The 20,497-nt window shown below is 38.9% G+C and overlaps 1 protein-coding gene across 1 annotated transcript in view; it reads right to left on the reverse strand.

The window, feature by feature from the left end:
• The window catches only part of EPHB1 (EPH receptor B1), an 865,486-nt gene that overhangs the window by 358,422 nt on the left and 486,567 nt on the right, over nucleotides 1-20,497 (reverse strand). The window contains exon 4 of the mRNA XM_086943930.1: nucleotides 1,073-1,228. Within this exon, the coding sequence (XP_086800056.1) occupies nucleotides 1,073-1,228 (156 nt within the window). The remainder of the gene's footprint in view (nucleotides 1-1,072; nucleotides 1,229-20,497) is intronic.

The raw sequence follows: 20,497 nt of genomic DNA on the forward strand, positions 1-20,497 counted from the left end.
TTATGTGAATTCTCTAGGCTCTCTGCCCGCTCATACACAGCTCTACCGAGCCTATTTCAAGGCCCCATGTTCTTTGCACCCTCCCACCAGTCTCCTCTGCATATATTCAAGTTTTGAGACCCTCACTGCAACTAATGTACCTTCCACATTCGGTCTGATTGATGCCAGGCAGCATAAGACATTCCGTGCATTGGGAGACAGGAGAGAGCATGTACTAGATGGCTGAGAGACTCTAGAAAGGCTGCTGTCATGTGAAGGCACAGTTTGCAAGTGTCCATTGTTGAGCCTGTCCGGCAGCTAAACTGAGCTGCCAGTGCAGGTAATTAGTCCCAAAACCAGCATCAGCAGTGTTGAGCTGCAACCCAACAGACATTCCTTACTTGTTCATGTTCGAGGCTTCAACAGGCTCTCTTGGATGTGTGTGCAAAGAGGAAAAATCAATTGGCACGTAAGTTCCCCAAAAAAATCAAAATGTATGGTTATCTTCTGAAACTTGTTGGTAACTTACCTACCCTAAACACTGAATTCGACATAGTTTACCGGCAACACTGTGCCTCAGATGTAAAATGACTTTACTCACCATCAATTAATAGCCCCTTTCATTGACCTACCATGACCTTCAGACACACAAAAACTCTTGCTTCCCTTTTTATGCACCATATATTTTCATTCAATGCATTCATAAAGGTAAGTTTCTACTAAACGTTGTATTTTTTTGCAATTTGAGAGCAAGAAAAGAGTAAAGAAGTTGGATTGATGAGCCTAAATTCTGTGTGAAAGAATTATTCTGGTTCACCGGTCAAAAGCCTAAGATTAGGCTGAACTAATGACGCTCAAGACTTTACCAACTTTTCATCGATCTTTAGTTGATCAATTTTCGACTTAGTTTGAAAATACGTGCTCTGAGGCTTCCAATTGATAGTGAGCTACAAAGACCCTACAATAAAATACGAAATGTATTTTTCTTGGGATTTTGTTATTCTGAAGCATTGTGTCAGTGAAAGATTAAAATTACTGGAACAATTCATGTAAAACATTTTCCTTAAACTTGAGTAAAAACATGGGTACTTACTCGTGCAGGAGGCTTCTGGAGGGTCCGAGTCCGCGCGGTAGTAGCCATTTCGACAGACGCAGATGGGCGAGGCTTCAGCTGTCGAACGGCTGTTAGGAGGGCACTGAGTACAAATCCCCATTCCTTGGTTTGCTTTGAACATGCCAGCCGGGCAAGCTAAAAAGAAAAGAAAAAAAAGGCGGTCATTGCATGTACAAAAAGTGAAAAGTTGTTAATTTATGCACAGTGTTTTCAAGTTTGATCAGGCAGAATTCATTGCAAATGACAGCAACGCGATCTTAATGCTTACGTCTTATCATGGTTGACCCAGAGCACCCACCACAAAGAACATCAGTTCAGACAGCCTGGTGCCATCAGTAATGGTGTCAGAGGGAACACCCTTTGAGTTGCTTCTCTGACATCGTTTGCATTGGAATCCCTTCCACCCTGGTCCGCCACCGAAGACATGCTGCCCCAGAACAGATTTTTTTTTAAATGTCCTACCCCCTGTTCTGGGATAAAGCATCCAGTATTTGGGGCAATTGTTATGTGAGGTACGGCAATTGACCCCTGCTTCAACAGCATATCTCCACAACGTACATGAGTAACTACAATTCTACGCTACAGTGATGGCATGGGAGTCCTGCGATTACTGTTTTAATACCCAAGTGCAGCACTATTCCAGTATATGGAAGTCACTTAGGGGGACATGCGTGCTGCAGTGGCAAGTATCTTTCAGTTAGTTGGTCTAAGCGTAACAGGACTATTTACAGCTTGGTGGCTCTGATGCCAAATCTCCTCTGAGGCCCCTGAGGTACTTTGGCAGGTGGGTGGCAAACTTTGATTTTTTTTTTCAAAAACTGTTCTTTTGAGGCATTTACTACATTAAGATTTTCATAATCTTTAGAAATTGTGTGATGAAATGTCTGTCTTCATTATTTTGTATGCGTTTTGCTTATTATCAGTTTCTGATAAACCAGTTAATTTGTACCAGACTGCTTCCATTTATATTTAGGATCTGTATATTATGTTGTTTTTATTTGGATTGTACTGTATTGTGAATGTTAAGCCCTCCTTCAACCAGCAGCTCACGCATTTACAACTCGAGCCAAGATTCAAACTAAGTAAAATTGGAGCAAAGGGCTCTTCATCAAGCCTTAGCCTGCATCTACAAATAGCAGATTTGATGGGCTCTGATAGCTCACCTGGCGCTCATTGATCCTTTTGTTTCTCTTTAGCCTCTACTATGTCATATCCCTGTGATGTTGTACTTTGGTGCATGCGCAAACAAGCAAGTATTGAATCTGTGTATACGCTTTGTGTTAATGCCTGGATGCAGCATGAACCCTCTAGAAGAACCCATATCAAAATGTAAAATACCAAAATGAATCTACAATGTATTCTACTCTGTTTGCAGAATTTGGGATAATATGAAGAATAAATATTGATCATCACACCCAGCTCTAAATTGGGGCGAGGGGATGTTTTAAATGCGTAACAATTTATCCTTTGTCTGCGGACTATGAAATGTGCAATCAACAGCATCCATCTTTAAATCTGTGATAGAGATCAAGGATTGGAATATGAAAGCCGGCAATTCTTTAAAATGTTTTATACAGCACAACTCCTTTTCAGTGTTATTTACATATAACAAAGTTGGATGACCGAAGCTTCCTTTCCAGATAAAGGAAGCAGAAAAAGGTTGGGGTGGATATGGGTCCATATTGATTTGCTGTATTCTAAGTTACCCAGATACAACATGTAAGGGTGGATGTATGGATGGATGCATCTAAGTATGTGGTATTTGCAGGGCGTATCACTAGGCAAAAAATGTGTGGGGCAAGCATACAGTCAAAGAGTGATAGGAGAGGGAGCTGGTTATTGGATTGTTACTGCATTGTGATCCAGTACTCTATAACGAGGTATGTCTTTAACTCCCTCCTAAACAGGAGCAACACTGAGGTCGTCCTTATAGATACAGGGAGGGTCTTCCAGATCTTGAGTGCATACACGAAAAAGGCTTGCTACTTAGTGTTTTTTTGCGTTTTATACTTCAATTCTCCAGTCTGATGGTGGTCTGGCTATAGGTGTGTTGAGAACCACCAGAGCTGCAGAGCTTAAATAAGCGTAAGTGCTAGTTTTATGGCTTTGCAACTGATACAGCTGACTTTGAAGAAGATGGGGCCACCAAGGGGAGCCAATTTAGTTCCATCAGGACAGAGTCTGCATTGTAGTTACTGACCTGAGGCTTCAGGTGTGGTGGAGAAGGTCAATGGGACGCTGAAATCAAGACTTGCCAAAGTGTGTGGTTCTACGTCTTTGAAATGGCAAGATGCTTTGCCATTGGTATTGATAAGCCTGCACAGCACACCTGATCGAAGGACAAGACGGTCTCCCTATGAGATCATCATGGGAAGGGCAATGAGACTGCAAGCTGTACATGCAAATCTGCTTGTAAACATTACTGATGATCTGATACTAGATTACTACAAAGGATTGGCTGACGTGGTGCATTATGTGTCTCATCAGGTTGAAACTGCTAAAGCCCTGCCATACCTGGAGCAGTGCCATGACCTAAGTCCTGGATACTGGGTTGTGGTGAAGAAGCACATACAGAATTTGTGCTTGGAGCCTCATTGGTGAGGGCCCTACTAAGTCATACAAATAGGACTCTTTACAACAAATGCGCTTTTCACGCATTCCTTTACAACGCGGTCGTTACAACGACCGCTTTATTTCAATGTGAACCATTACTTCGCAAGTCTTTTCAACGACTTGCTGTAGGGGATGCACTGGACTTAGGAATAGTATTATTTACTATTCCTACTCCAGTTTGTGCAACAGCAGGAAAGGTTTTTATTGTAAATCCAACACCAGCGTGCCCCCTACAGCAAGTCGTTGAAATGACTTGTGATGTAATGGTACGCGTGCTAACAACAAGGTCATTGTATTGACCGCGTTGTAAGGGAACCGCGTTGTACCAACAGCGTTGTAAACGCTGTTTCCCAGTCATACTCTTGACTACAACTGATGTGAAGTGCGGAGGTCTCCCCAATTGGATCCATGCTGCCCATACTTGCAGGGTTTCATGTCCCTTGATGAAATAACAGCACCTCTCCCAGAAGAGCCAGTGGTGGTTGACAGATCACAGGAGATGGTTAGTCAAGCTGTAGGGGAACAGTCGGAAACTGAAATAGCACTTGATCTGCCTGAGGAGGGTTCTAGAGAGTGAGATGACGAAGCTAGTGAAGGAGAGGCTAATACAGTGGGTCTAACAGAGATAGACTCTGACCCTAACAAAGGGCCTAGTGCCAGAGAACCGTGAAGAGCAGCAGGAGAATGTTGGCCGAGAAGGCAGGAGAGAGAGAGACTGGTACAGCAAGGAGAAAGTGATCTCTCAATAATTCCAGAGGATATAGAGCATTCAGAGACAACACTCAGGAGGCTAAAACGAGCCAAAGTGCCCTCACAGAGGTACTCATCCCCTGACTGGAGTTACTTTCCTGCAAATGACAGGAAGAACAAGTTCTGGGAATTTTGGGATCACTGTGAAACTTCAATTGAAACTTCAGGAACGTGAACTCCACTTTGATCTTACCTTTGAACTTCCTTTGTTGACAAGTCTGAGTGCCTTGAGACATCCTATCTTAGATGTGGCTGAATTTTCCCTTTTCGAAGCAAACGAGTTTCCTGTGCTAGCTGATGAACTGAAGCAATTCATACTGTGACTAATAGTGAGTGAACTAAAACTGTTTAACATTAAATACATTGCATAGACTTTGCAGGGAAGAAAATAAGAGGCCCAAAGTAACAAAAAGAGTCTAAGGTTGTCCTTTAGAAGAGCACGAACAAGGGCAAAGGAAGACTTTCAAAGGTTTCTGTACATTTATCTTGTTGCATATTGTTTTAAAATTGGTTTTGCTGTTTGCACAGGTGGAAACCGACAGAGAATTCTCTGCAACTGCTACGTTACACCCAAGGTTTAGATTCCCACGAAGTAATGGAAACCAGTCTTAATACTAATAGGCTTAAATACATCATACTAGGCACATGAATGGTTTTTGTTGTGGTATTAGTTATAGTGTTTATAGAGCTATATTCAGCTACAGATAACTCAGTGGAATTTAAGTTTATTGTTCCACCTACCACCCCACATTCTTCTTATACCTCAAATATATTTTAGATTGCTTTATGAGTACATAGACATGATGAATACTAGACGTTGTTATGTCTATACTCAGAGACTCCCTTCTGTTTCAGTGGGAATTACCTATCATCATCTCCCTCTGACATATGGTATTTCCTGTAGTCTTATTTAACCCCTTCGCTGCTCATGACGAGCTCAGCTCGTCATGAGGCACAGTGGAGCTGTGCTTATGACGAGCTGAGCTCGTCATGAACAATGGAATTCTAGTAGAATAAGCACAGGAGGGGAAAACCATTAGCAGCCAAGGTGTTAAGTATATTTTATGGAGAAGGTAGTTTTCAATATTATTTTTTAAATTATGATGCAGTTCTCCCACAAGTTCCCTTTATCAAAGATTTACATAAAAATCCTTATTTTAAAGGTGCAGGATATAGGCTGATATCCCTTAAGTTACTCCACACTGCATGCGCACATAGACATAATTTGAACTGTTTGATGTCAAATGTGGAAAATACATTTTTGAATTTGGTGGAGGATAGATGGAGAGACTTAAAGTCTCAAACTGAAACTGATAAGAATCGTAAAAATCACAAGTGGAGTAGTGAAGAAATTGAACATCAGGAAAACGGAAATGTACCCACCTTAGTTTTAGATTGGAAACAAAGAAAGTTTGTGTATATATGTTGATTGAAGTTCTAGAGAGCCGTTGTTTCTAGGGGAGAGCAAATATGAACATACTTCTGAAGCGAGAGGGAAACATTCTCATTTCCTGGAGGGACCGAATCCTGTGATTCCTGGAATCTCTTATTTGTGGACAGAATAAGCATTTTAAATTGCCTGATGGAAGGCATGGTACCGGTTATCTTCGCATGGTTTTCCCGAATATTTACCATATTGAAAATTTTAATGATTCTATATGGGAAGAGAAATATAGAACTAATTAAGGTGTTAATGCAGCAGAGGTAGTAGGAGATATTTTTGGTGCCATAATCCCATCTATGGGAGTCATTCTGAATGATTTGAAAATTAGAAAGCTGTCTACAATTGTGGACAAATTGGCTACTGGTACTAGTACTTGTAAATACTAAGATGATTGCATTAATATCTATGGTTTTGCAAACCCAACTTGCGTTGTACCTTTTGCTTGCAAAGGAGGGCAAAGTCTGTTAGATATTAAAAGTCCAGCAATGATGTACTTATATCCCAGACGAAAGTAAGGATCTGGAGAAATACATTTAGAGTAGGTGGGAGGGGAGTTCAGATTTTTAAAGTAATTACCAACGGGAAATGAATTGTGAGGTGGATGATGTATCTGAAGAAGTGGTCTTGTTTACTTCTGCTGGCATCTCTGAGGCATCTGTTAATGTAAATTTGGGGCAAGTTCCACAAGGTGATACCACTACTAAAAATGTTATCATGGAATATAGCGAGAGTCCGTTCAAAATTGGGGAACGAGGATTGGTAGGGCTTTATTGGAGGTTTTGACCTTTTATGTTTACAAGAAACCTGGTTCACAGATTATATTTTCATAGATGGGTATCGCTTTTTCTGTGCCCCTGCAATCCCATCCTCATCGGGAGGGGGAATTTGTGGTGCTTAGTGCAGTAAAATATGCTTCTGCAAAAGCCAAATGTATATGCTTATCAATTAAAAGTGATCTCTGGTTTGGCCAAGGTTAAAATAATATTGTTGAACTTGGACTATAATATCTATGACAAAAGTAATTGCCAAGTAATAGAGTCCCTGCACACGGAAATTGCCCAAGCCTCCATGAAGTGGTAGCCATTGTGCATTTTATGGGTCGGAGATTTTGATTGCACAATCTGAAAATACAGTCCTCAACATGTGTGGGCTGGAAGAACCTGAGGGACAGCCCTTCGTTCATTTTATTCATTTTGCCCTGGGGGAACCCAGAAATTCCATCTTGGTAGTAAACGACTTGTTTTTTAAAATAATTATGCCCCGAACTCCCCTTTGCAGTTTACAATTTATGTTGGTGGTAGTATGGACAGTTCTATTGATCTTATGCTAATGACAATAAGTTTTACCTCTCTTGTTTAGGAATTTAAGGTCAAGCCAATCTGCTCCAGTGGCCATTGTCCTCTCATTGTCTCTCTTAATATACAGCCTACGATGGGGCACACTGATGGACCTCCGATTCAGTACAAACCTAATAAAGGAATTAGACTGAAATGGGACCGGTAAACCGGAAATATTTAAGCTAGACATCATCTTAAGGAACTATAATCTAATAGATGGGTGCCTGGAGCTAAATTCTACCCTGGTTAAAAGAGTACAGGATTTTTAGCTGCTCTGTACCAACATTGCCCAGAGGTTGGTCAGGTATATCCCTCAAAAGCAGTGTGTTGGTTTAACACTGGTTTAACACTGATTGCTCTAAAGTTCATAAGGAAATAAAAAGTGCCCTACACACCACTCCTCGTGACAGAAAGCTAATAAAAATCATAAGGAGTAAATACAGAAAGGCGATTGAATGCAGGAAGAGGGAACTGAGGAAGATGGCATGGGAGAATTTGTAAAGGGCCGGTTTGTCTTAAAGACTCGAAAAAAATGGGGAAATTATTAATTATTAATTGCCCGATGTTCACTGAAGATGTGAGACAGATGGACTCATTGATCTTTGGTGAAATTTTGGAAGCCCATTTTTCCAGTATTTTTAACCCGTCACATGGGACGACAGTGGACGATTCTCGGGAAATACCCCTTGTCCTAACTATATCCACATAACTTATTTTGTCCATCACAGTATAAGAGGTAGAGGTGGCTTTAGCACAGGGCATTTATTTGAAAGCTCCGGCACAGATGATCTTTTTTAAGAAAAACCTGTATGTGTGCACCACTACCAACAAAAATTTTTAAGCAGCTATTATTGATCCATTACCTGGGTCATGGAAAGAGGCGATTGTGGTCCCCGTTTTCAAAAATTGTGATGGAAGTGAGCCGGCATGTAACAGGCCTATATCACTGATTTATGCAACAGCAAAGGTATTGGACAGTGTCCTTCTCGCAAGTTTAGAAGAGTGGGCATCTACCAAAGGGGTCCTGTCAAACACACAATATGCATTTTAGAAGGGGGCTGGGTATGACTGAACAATGTTTTAACTTGTCCCTAATTGTCAGTAAGCACATGCGGTCCATGAAGAGCTCTATTCATTTGGCATTCATGGACGTATCTAGTGCCTTTGATACCATTAATCAGGAAAAATTCTGGGCTATTATGGAAGACATGGGTGCAAAAAAAACACTAGTAACCCTTCTTTGTAGGCTCCATACAAACACCACAGTCACAGTAAGGTATGGCTGTAAGGGGGAAAAACTCACCCAATCATCTCCATGGATGGGGTTCGTCAAGGATGTATTTACCCCTGTTCCTGTTTTTAATTTATACAAATGGGCTGGAGGCTTTTTTATTAGATAAGGAGCTTGATTTTCCCAAAATTGGTAATAAATCTGTTCCCCTACTCTCATACACAGACAATACAGTATTATTGGCAAGGATAGGTATGAGTTTTCAGAAATCCCCTGATGCTTTTACTGATTTTATGACATTTCTTGATTTAAAAGTTCATTTTATTAAATTCTTCTGTAAACCGGAGCCCTCGCTTAACACAGGTAGTGCTCCCTCTACGGAATGGTGGATTGCTGACACCTCCCCTCTTGCCTCTCTCCATACCTCCCAGAATGACTGGAGCAACGAAGTTGAGCCGCTATGGGGAAGAAAGGACGTAGATGAGGAGAAGTGCTCCTTTAAGGGGGAGTGCACGGACATCGAGGGGCCTCCCTGGCATGAAGTTGCAGCCTGCTTAATGGTAAAAGGAGAGGAAGTCCTGGTCTCGGCGTCTGATGACACCGAGAACGGAGCGAGAGCGGAGGAACCGAGCCGAAGAACAGAGGAAGAAGGACGCGAAGCTGGGAGAAGATTCGGAGACGGAGAAAGAGAGGAGACGTCTGGAGGCCAACTCACGGAGGAGTGTGGCTCTTCCAGGTACGACAACGGGTGTCGAACTGGGTCGGGAGGCGGGGCGGGGCAGGTCTGAGCAAAGTTAAGGGTCCGGCTGTACATAGACCGTAAGCACTCTCCCTTTAACATGTGCACCCCTAATCCCCGTCCTACACAGCTTCCCTTCACAAAGTGCATCTAGGCACACGTGCAGAGATTGGCACCAGTGTTTTTTCCCTCACTCCCTGAGCTCCCTGATGTGAGATATTCAGACGGAGGTCTGATTACCCTTTTTTTTCTTTTGTTGTATTCCTTTGGCGCTGTGGCTCATATCCCTGAGGGAACAACCGACCTCAAGAGCTCCTGGCCCTATAATCATTACAGAAGTAGTCATAAGAAGAAGGAAACCCCTGTGACCAGCGCCACCACGGATCCTGCTAACCCCACTCGGGAAAGACAGTTGGCAAAGAAAAAGAAGTCCTTTATCAAAATAAAGCCTTATATACCTCGGTCCAGTCTCCGGCCTATCTTTCCTTCCCCTACCCCGCCACACCTACATAATGGTATGTGGCCCAAAGACCAAAAAAACAAAACTTTTATTTTTCAGGAAAAGAAGGTAGAAAAAGTTAATAATTTTTCGTATCTGGGTAATTTATTTAATAATCAGATGAAGTGGGAACCACTTTTAACCACTAGAGCACAGCAGATGAGCAGGGCTGTGGATGCGTCATTTCAGTTTTGTTTGTAAATTAGTAGTAAACAATGAAGGAGTATCGCCATAGAGAATCGTGGACTCTTAATGGGATGTGTGTTAGAAAAAAGGAAAGAATTCTTCCTTTTATAAAAACCCCTCACTCACCAGCCTAGTGGTGACATGCTTCATCATTGGGGTCCACCCTGATGACCAAATGCCATCAGGGTGTGCTGCAACACCTGAATTACAGTGGAGCTGGTTTGTGAATGTTTGAGTGCAAAAAGAGTGTTAAAATTTGTCCTGGTTAGACTCAAAAAATAAATTTTATTAATAAGTAACTGGACAATGTTAAAAGGAGTCTGGAGATACTTTGATTTTCTTCAGGACCAAAAAGCAAGAAAGAAGCAAAAAAGGTTTCTGCTTGTGGTGTGAGCACCTGCCAAAATGGGCGGGCTAAAGATAAAAAGAGAGACTCCTATTGGATGTCGTTAGGCATCGGAGGGCAGAGGGGGGATTGTCCTCAGCTAGAGCATATTAGTTCAGCTGTGCTTAGGACGGCTATTAACCTGTATGCCGTGCCCGCTGCCCCGCTACAATGGCCGGTGCTTACCGCGTCTATTAAGACCGGAGTCGGTTTCTGGGGTGGGCGTGGCTGCCACGCCCACCCCGGAAACCGACTCCGGTCTTAATAGACTCTCTTTTTATCTTTAGCCCGCCCATTTTGGCAGGTGCTCACACCACAAGCTGAAACCTTTTTTGCTTCTTTTGTCACAAGAATCTAGGATTGGGTACGCCTTTCAGGGGGTGTAGACCGTCCACTTTCTTGCTTTTTGGTCCTGAAGAAAACCTGGTAATTTTCACTTAAGGTTGAAACATGTAGACCAGACCACTCACTGAGATACTCTTGGTCATAACCACCCTCAAAGTATCTCCACACTTCTTTTAACATTGTCCAGTTACTTATTAATAAAATTTATTTTTTGAGTCTAACCAGGACAATTTTTAACACTCTTTTTGCACTCAAACATTCACAAACCAGCTCCACTGTAATTCAGGTGTTGCAGCACAACCTGATGGCATTCGGTCATCAGGGTGGACCCCAATGATGAAGCATGTCACCACTAGGCTGGTCAGTGAGGGGTTTTTATAAAAGGAAGAATTCTTTCCTTTTTTCTAACACACATCCCATTAAGAGACCATGATTCTCTATGGCGATACTCCTTCATTGTTTACTACATACCTACCCAGGGGAACAGGAGTAATCCCCATTCACACTTGGTGAAAATATTCCCTTACTCTCCTCCTTTGTTGTTACTTGTTGTAAATTAGGGCCCAGCAGCTCCTTCCACTCTGGAGTTAATTTGGCCCTCAAGTATGGGTTCCCCCCCCCTCCCCAAAGATAATATCAAAAGTCTGGGAGTATGGCTTGACAAGTCGCTGAGCCTAAACACTCAAGCCACCAAAGTGTCAGCCACTGGCATTGGCCTTCTCAGGGTAATCAAAAAAATCCTTCCCCTCCTTCCATTCGAGGCCAGACAAATTGTCATACAGGGCCTGATCCAATCACGGCTGGATTTCAACAATGCCCTTTACCTTGGAGCCCCGGACTATACTCTACAAAAACTTCAGCGCACTCAAAACTGTGCTGCCCGGGCGCTCCTGGGAATCCCTGGGAGGACCTCAATAAAATCCGGCCTCAAAACTTTGCACTGGCTGCCTGTCAGGGATAGAGTAAAGTTTAAGGCTCTCTGCATCGCCCACCAGACTTTCTGGAGAATGGGCCCAGAAATCAACTCTTCCCTGATTTCCCCATACCAACCCAATAAAACTCTACGCTCCTCAACTGCTACTCTTGCCACAATCCCTCGAATATTTAGATCCAGAGCAGGAGGACGCTCATTCTCATACAACATTGCCAAACTGTGGAATACTCTCCCGCTGCAGATGCAAAACAACACAAATCTCACCAGCTTCAGGAAACAGCTCAAAACCCTCCTGTTTAACAACTAACAGTCTTAGTGGCCAGGTTTGTTAGGTTTAGCTCCAGCGCCTGGACGCCTCAGGGCAACTGCAGCGCTATATAAACCCAATTTTCATTTCATTTCATTTCAAACCGGTGAAGTAATTATTAACTCTTTACAGATGCCTCCCTATTGCCACAAATGGGGCCGGGGTTTGGGGGTACAATAGAAGCCGACAGCTCCAACTAGTAGAGAATACATTTATTAAAAAATTACTGATGTTACCAAAAGGTGCCGCCACTTTACTCTGCCATGCCAAACTGAGCCAACACTTTATAGAAGACCATATGGGTTGTGCCACTTTGTATTTATGGGCTAAGATTTGGATTTCATAAACAAGGGCAGCTTTAGGTTAGATCTAAATCACCTGTTGAGAATGTTTGGGAAACTGATTTATCTGTTTCCTTACCTGTTGATGTATGGGATCGTTTATGGTCCAAGTTGCTGAAGGTTTCAATTTCTGCACGCATTACTCAATCGTTATTTTTTATATATCATAGAGCTGTTATTACGCCTGTTACTATTTCTAGGTTTCCCTCATCCACCTCTCCCCTATGCTGGTCATGCTCTTTAGAAACAGGTACACTTAAACATCTTTTATATGAATGCTCCTCTGTTTCATCCTTTTGGAATTCTGTTTGGAATTTTTGCATGAGAATTTTTCATTATTCCTCTCCTGTATCATTTTTGAACGTGTTTCTAGGTTCTGTTTCAACTGATATTGATATTGTACCTTCTAGTGCTCGATTGCTTGATCTTATTATTGCTGTTGCTTTTAAAGTAATTGTATCTTGTTGGAAAGATAACTCCAAGCTATCTGTAGTTTCCTGGTGGAATTTCATATGTGACGAACACAGGATTGCCATTGCTTCCTCCTCCTCTGTATCCCTAAAAATTAAATCTGAACTCCTTTGGCTTCCCTTTACCTCCTATCTTTCCTCTACTTCACCTACTTGTTTCCCTCGTTAGCCTTTCTTTCACTATTTTATTTTCCACTTATTTCTATCCTGGATCCCTTCTTGTCTCTCTCGCCTGTTTACCCCTTTTCCCTCTCTTTCCTTTTCCCTCTCTTCATTTCTCTGTCTTTTCTTTTCTTTCGTTTTAACTTTTTCTCTATGTTACTTCTCCTTCCACTTATGCCTTATGTTTTATATTGTTATGATTTCCATTTATACTACTGTAAGGCGTTGTATTGTGTTTCTTTAAAACCAAATAAAAATGTCTTAAACAAAAAAAAAGATTTGGATTTCAGAAGACCTAGAGTTTTCAAGAGATGTTATTAAAAATTGCCTTAACATACATAATCCTCTAAAGATCCCCTACATTTACTTTCTTTCTGAGGGACAAATACCAAGAGATAGGCCTAGGATACTGCTTTAAAAACCCTGAAAGAATTCCTCCAAATCCTAAGGCCATTATTAAAGAGACATTTTTTACCAGGGACAACATGCGTAATTGTCAGCAGCGAGATGATATGGTAGAGTTTCACTTATCTTCTGCCCCTTCACAATTTACCTAACCATTTTCACGAATCCCCAGATTAGATTTTACCTAACTAGGTTCCAGCTACGCACTGTGCAGTTTTTTGGGCATTTTCTTGTCAAGGAGAATGGACAGACAAGCTTATGTCTTGCCCGTGTGATAACTCTTCTAGGCAAAGCATGATGCACTTTCTATTATTTTGCACTTTATCTAAGTCGGTGAGAACTAGATTTCTGCTCCCATTATTAAGGAATGTTCGTCCTTGTTTATGTAATCATGGTTTTAATTATTTACACTCATTGGCCTCCTCTGATATTTGCATCGCGGTAGCAAAGTTCATGAGGGGCTCTATCATGATTTGAAAACATTGTGAGTGAAATTTATATACGATTATCATATAATGATTTCATTAATCTAACTGTCTTTTTCTTAAGGAAGTCACATAATGTTTTTATTTCTTTTTACTGAAGTTTTATGAATTAATATTTTTAATCTTTCTCCACTGATGTTTTAAGAATTGTAAATATTTTTATATTGTGAAACTTTCATAGTTCTCTGAACCGAAATAAAGTTATTCTTGACAGACTGACATTAATAATATATCTGAGTTAATGAAGGATATGAAAGAATTGGAAGCACCAGGTGCTTGGGAAGCCAGGAAATGGATTGGCTTTGGATAGGCAGATGGTTTGGAAGAATGTCTGACATAATATCGACAGACAGAATATCGAAATACAAAAATATCGGCACAAAAATATCGACATCAAAAATATCGGAGTCATATCTTCATAAAGGTAAGTACAAAAATATCGAAAAAATAATATCATAGTACAAAAATATCGAAATTAAAAATATCGTTTTTTTAAATGTAATAATAATAATGTAAAAATAATTTTAAAATACATATAATTTTACAAATATTAAATAAAAATATTAAAACAAAATTAAAACTAATACATATACATTTAAAATAAATAAAACACTTAATAATTTAATGTAATTTTTTTTAATTTCATTTAATTGATTTAATGTAAATATTTTTTATTTTTACCCTGTACGCCTGTACCCCAAAAACCCAAAACTGACCCTGAACCCTAAAAATATCCCTGTACCCCAAAAACCCAAAACTGACCCTGAACCCTAAAAATATCCCTGTACCCCAAAAACCCAAAACTGACCCTGAACCCTAAAAATACCCCTTTACCCAAAAACTGAAAACTGACCCTGAACCCTAAAAATACTCCTTTACCCAAAATTAATTAATATTATTTAATTACCAATTAATTATTAACAATAACAATAAAGTAAATATATTAGCACATTAGCTGTAATTAATTTAATAAGTAATATTATTTTTCCCAATTAATTAATTAAGAATAACAATAAATTATATTTAAAAAATTACTCTAATTAATGTAATTAACTAATTAATATTAATTAATTACCAACTAATTAATAATTAAAAATATGTACAAAATTATATTAATTAACTAATTATTATAAATTAATTACCAATTAATTATTAATTAAAATATGTACAAACATATATTAATTAAATAATTATTATTAAATTACTTCCCACCCTATTCCCCTATAAACCCATAACCTGCTACAGAACATATTTATCAATTTATCAATTAATTTAAATTAATTAAAAATTAATTCTCAATTAATTAATTAATAATTCCTACTAATTAATAATGAATTTAACATAATTAAATTACTTCCCACCCTATACCCAAAAACTGAAAACTGACCCTGAACCCTAAAAATACCCCTTTACCCAAAAACTGAAAACTGACCCTGAACCCTAAAAATACCCCTTTACCCAAGAACTGAAAACTGACCCTGAACCCTAAAAATACCCCTTTACCCAAAAACTGAAAACTGACCCTGAACCCTAAAAATACCCCTTTACCCAAAAACTGAAAACTGACCCTGAACCCTAAAAATACCCCTTTACCCAAAAACTGAAAACTGACCCTGAACCCTAAAAATACCCCTTTACCCAAGAACTGAAAACTGACCCTGAACCCTAAAAATACCCCTTTAGCCAAAAACTGAAAACTGACCCTGAACCCTAAAAATACTCCTTTACCCAAAATTAATTAATATTATTTAATTACCAATTAATTATTAATTAACAATAACAATAAAGTAAATATATTAGCACATTAGCTGTAATTAATTTAATTTAATAAGTAATATTATTTTTCCCAATTAATTAATTAAGAATAACAATAAATTATATTAAAAAATTACTCTAATTAATGTAATTAACTAATTAATATTAATTAATTACCAACTAATTAATAATTAAAAATATGTACAAAATTATATTAATTAACTAATTAATATAAATTAATTACCAATTAGTTATTAATTAAAATATGTACAAACATATATTAATTAAATAATTATTATTAAATTACTTCCCACCCTATTCCCCTATAAACCCATAACCTGCTACAGAACATATTTATCAATTAATCAATTAATTTAAATTAATTAAAAATTAATTCTCAATTAATTAATTAATAATTCCTACTAATTAATAATTAATTTAACATAATTAAATTAATTCCCACCTATTTCCCTATAAACCCACAACCCGCTACAGTAGTAAAAGACAATATTTAAATAAATTACATTAAAAATAAATAATAAAACATAAAAAAGACAATATAATATACACTAAATTTATTTACAAATTGATATTAGTAACATCGAAGTTATTTATTTCGATATTATTGACATCAATATTTAAAACTTCGATATTACTGATATCATACTAATATCGATATTAAGACTGTCGATATTACTTACCTTCGATATTTTGTCCCATCGATATTTAAACTTCGATATAATTGTATATCGAAATTTAAAACTCGATATTTTGTCTGTGTACCGGTTTGGAAGCTTGGGAAGTGGAATCATGGGCGCCATCCTGAAACCTCTTTTGATAATTGCCCTTTGTGCGATATTCCTATTCCTGATCTTTAAAGGATATCAGCATGCACACGTCTGACAGGGAGTGCACAATGTGAAGAGTAAGAGAGCAGATGTGGAGTTAGAAGAAGGTCAGAGCAAGATATTAGGCTGATATGAAACGTCTAGAGGAGTCTAGATGAAAGATGCTCAAGACCACAATATGTTTTGATTGTTCTAATCTGATGATGATCTGATTGTAATCTGTTATGGCTTGATCACCATCAGAGGAGGATTTGAGTAGAATAATTTTGGCTCCATCCTTTTACGTTTGGTTAGACCACATATATATTTACATTTGGCCTGATGTGCCTGTGACATACATTAATAGTTATGAGATATGGTGCACCAAAGGTATAGAAAGTGCATTTATTGTGTGTTATTGGTAAGTATGTGTGTGTGCACAGTAAAGTTTTTCCTTTTTTTGAAACATATGGAATACTGATATTAATCTTATATAGGTTTAGATTGTAAGGTGGTGTGCTAAAATTCATTTAATGCAGTGCATTTTTCAGGGATTAGTGAGAATGAGTCATATGTGTGTCCAATGCTTTCTTTATGAATTGTGACCAGTAGTGATTTCTGTTCAATAATACATGTATTAGTTTATTGTGCCACATATAAGAGTACAGTATAATATAGTTTGATTCCTTCAATACAAATTTAATTTATAGGATTATATGTAGGTTGTAGAACTAATATGCATTTAAAGAAACTGTTAAGTTAATGTGACTGTGGGCCTTAAGCGTACCGCTGAGACATTTGATATTAACGTGAAAGTTATTTTCTGCAGGTTTTCTCCTCTGCAGGTTCAGACCAAAGGCATTCATTGGTTAGTGACAAGCACTTTATATATCTGAGATAGTGAGGTGAGCAAGAACTGGGAAGGTCAAATAATTTTAATGAAGAACAAAGGGAGTGTTGCCAGTTGGTAGTATCAGTCTAAGGGAGGAATCCAATGACACTTTGGAAGCAGAAACTGGAATATGGGCGTAGTGCCCAAGCACAAAATTTATTTCGGAGAAATGGAAAAGTACTATGATATGTACGAGGTCATATTTCTCAAATGTTCTTTGTGAATTTTAATTAGTGGACCGACCGTGGGGTTAGTCAGATTCTTTTTGGACTTGGAGAGATACAGACCTTTTATTGTGTGGTCTTAAAGCCTGATTCATCAAGCCGAAATCGTCTCACAAAGGGCCAGATTCTGAGAATCTGGCCCTTTGCAAGCGCTATTTTTGCATTTGGGATTCATCATCCCAAATGCAAAAATCGGTAATAGCGATTTCGCTATTTTGCGAGAAATGACATTTAAGGAATCCCTATTTGAGATTCCTTAAATGCAATTCATCATTAATTTAAAATTTGCGATTTCGCAATTTCGGCTCGCTATTTACGGCGAGGTCAAACCTCGTGGTAAATAGCGAAAACTCAGAAAAATGCTTTTAAAAGCATTTTTCTGAGTTGCATGTTGCACACACACATGTCCTTTGGACATGTGTGTGCGCAACACCTGTTTAAATTAGCATTTAAGGGGTGCTACAGGGTGTCCTCTGGACACCCCTGGCACCCTTTAAATCGCTATCTTATTTGCGATTAGCTAATTGCTAATCGCAAATAAGGAATCTGTAGGAATCGCAAAAAATGTTGCTATTCCTACATGAATCCCGTTTTGCGAGTCTGGAATAGCGATTCCTTATGATTCGCTATTTCAGACTCGCAAAACCTCCCAATGATCAATCAGGCTGCACGTGACCAAACTTACTTTGAGATTTAAATTGTTAACTCGTTTTCCTCAGGCTACTAAAAAGGTCTACTGACCAGAGTAAATTGGAAGGAACGGCCCAGAGTGCTCTCAAGCCCTGTCCCATATTCACCCACTCTAAAATCTGACAGCGCGCCGAAAGAACCACTTCTAACACAAGGCCTGCCATTACCACCTCCTTTCCTTGAGGCCCACAAGGAATGTAGGACGAAAGTATTACTCCTGCAAACAACAGATTAAGGATCTTTTCAACAGCACTGGCTGAGTGAGATAATGGAACGAGCCACTTCTGGTTGTGACTGCGGCATTAGGTTATGAGGCTTCTCTAAGCAGCCAGGACGGAGAAATTAATAGGACCTGGAGGAATAACCACTTTTATGCAATTTCCGCCTGAGATACTGGACTTGCAATCTTTATTGAAGCCCTTTAACCTGTCATTCAGAGAGCGCACAGCCTGCACGCGCCTTAGCTCTTCACAAGATATTGAAAGGAGATGAGGTAAAAATTGATTTTATTATTCCACACTTTTTTCTCCTTCACCCAGGGCAGGGAACTAAATGTTTTTTACACAGCAGCAAAATGATTGAAAGCGCGTCTGACGCGTTTTAAGTGGTACAAGGGTTACAGGGCATGCCGGGAAAATTCCTCATATCTGGGTGCTCCAGTGTCTGTGCTTTCGCTATTTGAGTCTTTGCTTTTCTCTACCTGGCTTGCTTGCTCACACTGTACTGAAGGAAGAAACACATTCCAATAGAATTTATCAGCCGAAATACTTGTAGCTTATTCGCTTATCAGCTGACTCGAATTTTTAAAGATATATTAACTGGGGACAAACAGAATAGTACACATGCTTGTCTCACCTGTAGTCAGTAGCCTTAATCAAGGGTAACGCATGAATAAACATTTCTCCACTTGTAAGTCTAAGAAATTAATTGTTTTAAATGTTCCTGTGGTAAACTATATGTTAACAAAACGAAGTGCAAATTTACATTACGTCTTAACAAGCACAAAGGAAGCATCAGGTACACGCCTACAGAATTATTAGTCCCACTTAACTTGAATAAAAACGGGCACAATATAGAGCAACACACATTTTTGGGGGAACTCCTTTCCAATAATTTCATAGAAGACAAACTCGGGTTCTTCTTCTGCAATGGGAATTATTTTGGATTAGGAGTTAGGATGCCCATGAGCCCTTCAATGACGAAAGAATAGTGTCTCTCTATAATATGGTACCACTCACGTTAGAAATCAAAAACAGACAACCATGGACTTCTTTAACCTCTGTGTACACGCTGCTTAATATATTTAGAACATTTTTGTTTCACATTTTGTGGTATATTATATTCATATTTTTACAGGATATCTTATGTACACTCTGCTTTAAACGATATTTACAGATTATATATATGACAGTCGGTTTAGTAACCCTGTGCTGAGTATGTCAACTTTGGTTAATATAACCTAACTTCAGAGTCTGTTGAGCACTGTGAATTCCTATGAATGTATTGGCATAAAGGACAAGAAAGAAAGACCTGTAGTGATGGCTTAAGTAAATAGACAACGATGATGGTGTTATGGTTAAAGCTCCTTCACTCTGAATAGAGTAAGGAATACATGCAGAGACGGTCAAACTGTGTTCCCATGTGGAAATCAAAGACATTCTCCCCAAACCAGTCTTCCTATCACATTCACAGTCTATATTCTATTAGGTGTGCCACCTCCCCTAGACAGGATACCATTCACACTAAAATCAGAACTTAAGTCTTTTTTCTGGGTCTGAGGCTCAACACTTTTCCATTACCAAAGTGTCTACAGTGTACGAAAACCCATAAGAAGAGATTTTATTACTACAGAAACCCTCTAAACTGGAAACCACTACTTCTAGCATGATGGGGTTATACTTGCACTAAGCATGGGGCATTGAACACGCTAATTGTACAGAAAAGAGGCATAATTTGAAATATGATGATGAACAGGATGTTATTATTTTACCATGGAATGACTAACAATGTATGATTCAGGAAGCAATATTTGAAGCATAAAATGAACCAGCTATGGAGAAGCAATTGTTGGAATGTTCGAATGATGATGACCAAGATAAGGGAAAGTATGTTAAGGGTGCTCACTTTAAAAAAGGGTGCTGGGTTTTGAACCTTCCTCACAAGCTCCTTGACGGAATGGTTTTTATACTCAGTATGAAGTGCAGAGTTATGACTATCTCCCTTTTCACAATGTAATGAATTATATTATTTTGAAATTAGTGGAAGGATATTGATAAAATCAGATTTCTTCATTGTTTGAACAAGCATTTTTAAAGCAGGGTTTATCAAATTTTTAAAGGACATTCTGTACATTCCATGATGGTGTCCTCTTTTTCAGTAGACT

The sequence above is a fragment of the Lissotriton vulgaris genome, chromosome 11 (genome assembly GCF_964263255.1).
Source record: "Lissotriton vulgaris chromosome 11, aLisVul1.2, whole genome shotgun sequence".
In the NCBI taxonomy this organism is placed as follows: domain Eukaryota; kingdom Metazoa; phylum Chordata; class Amphibia; order Caudata; family Salamandridae; genus Lissotriton; species Lissotriton vulgaris.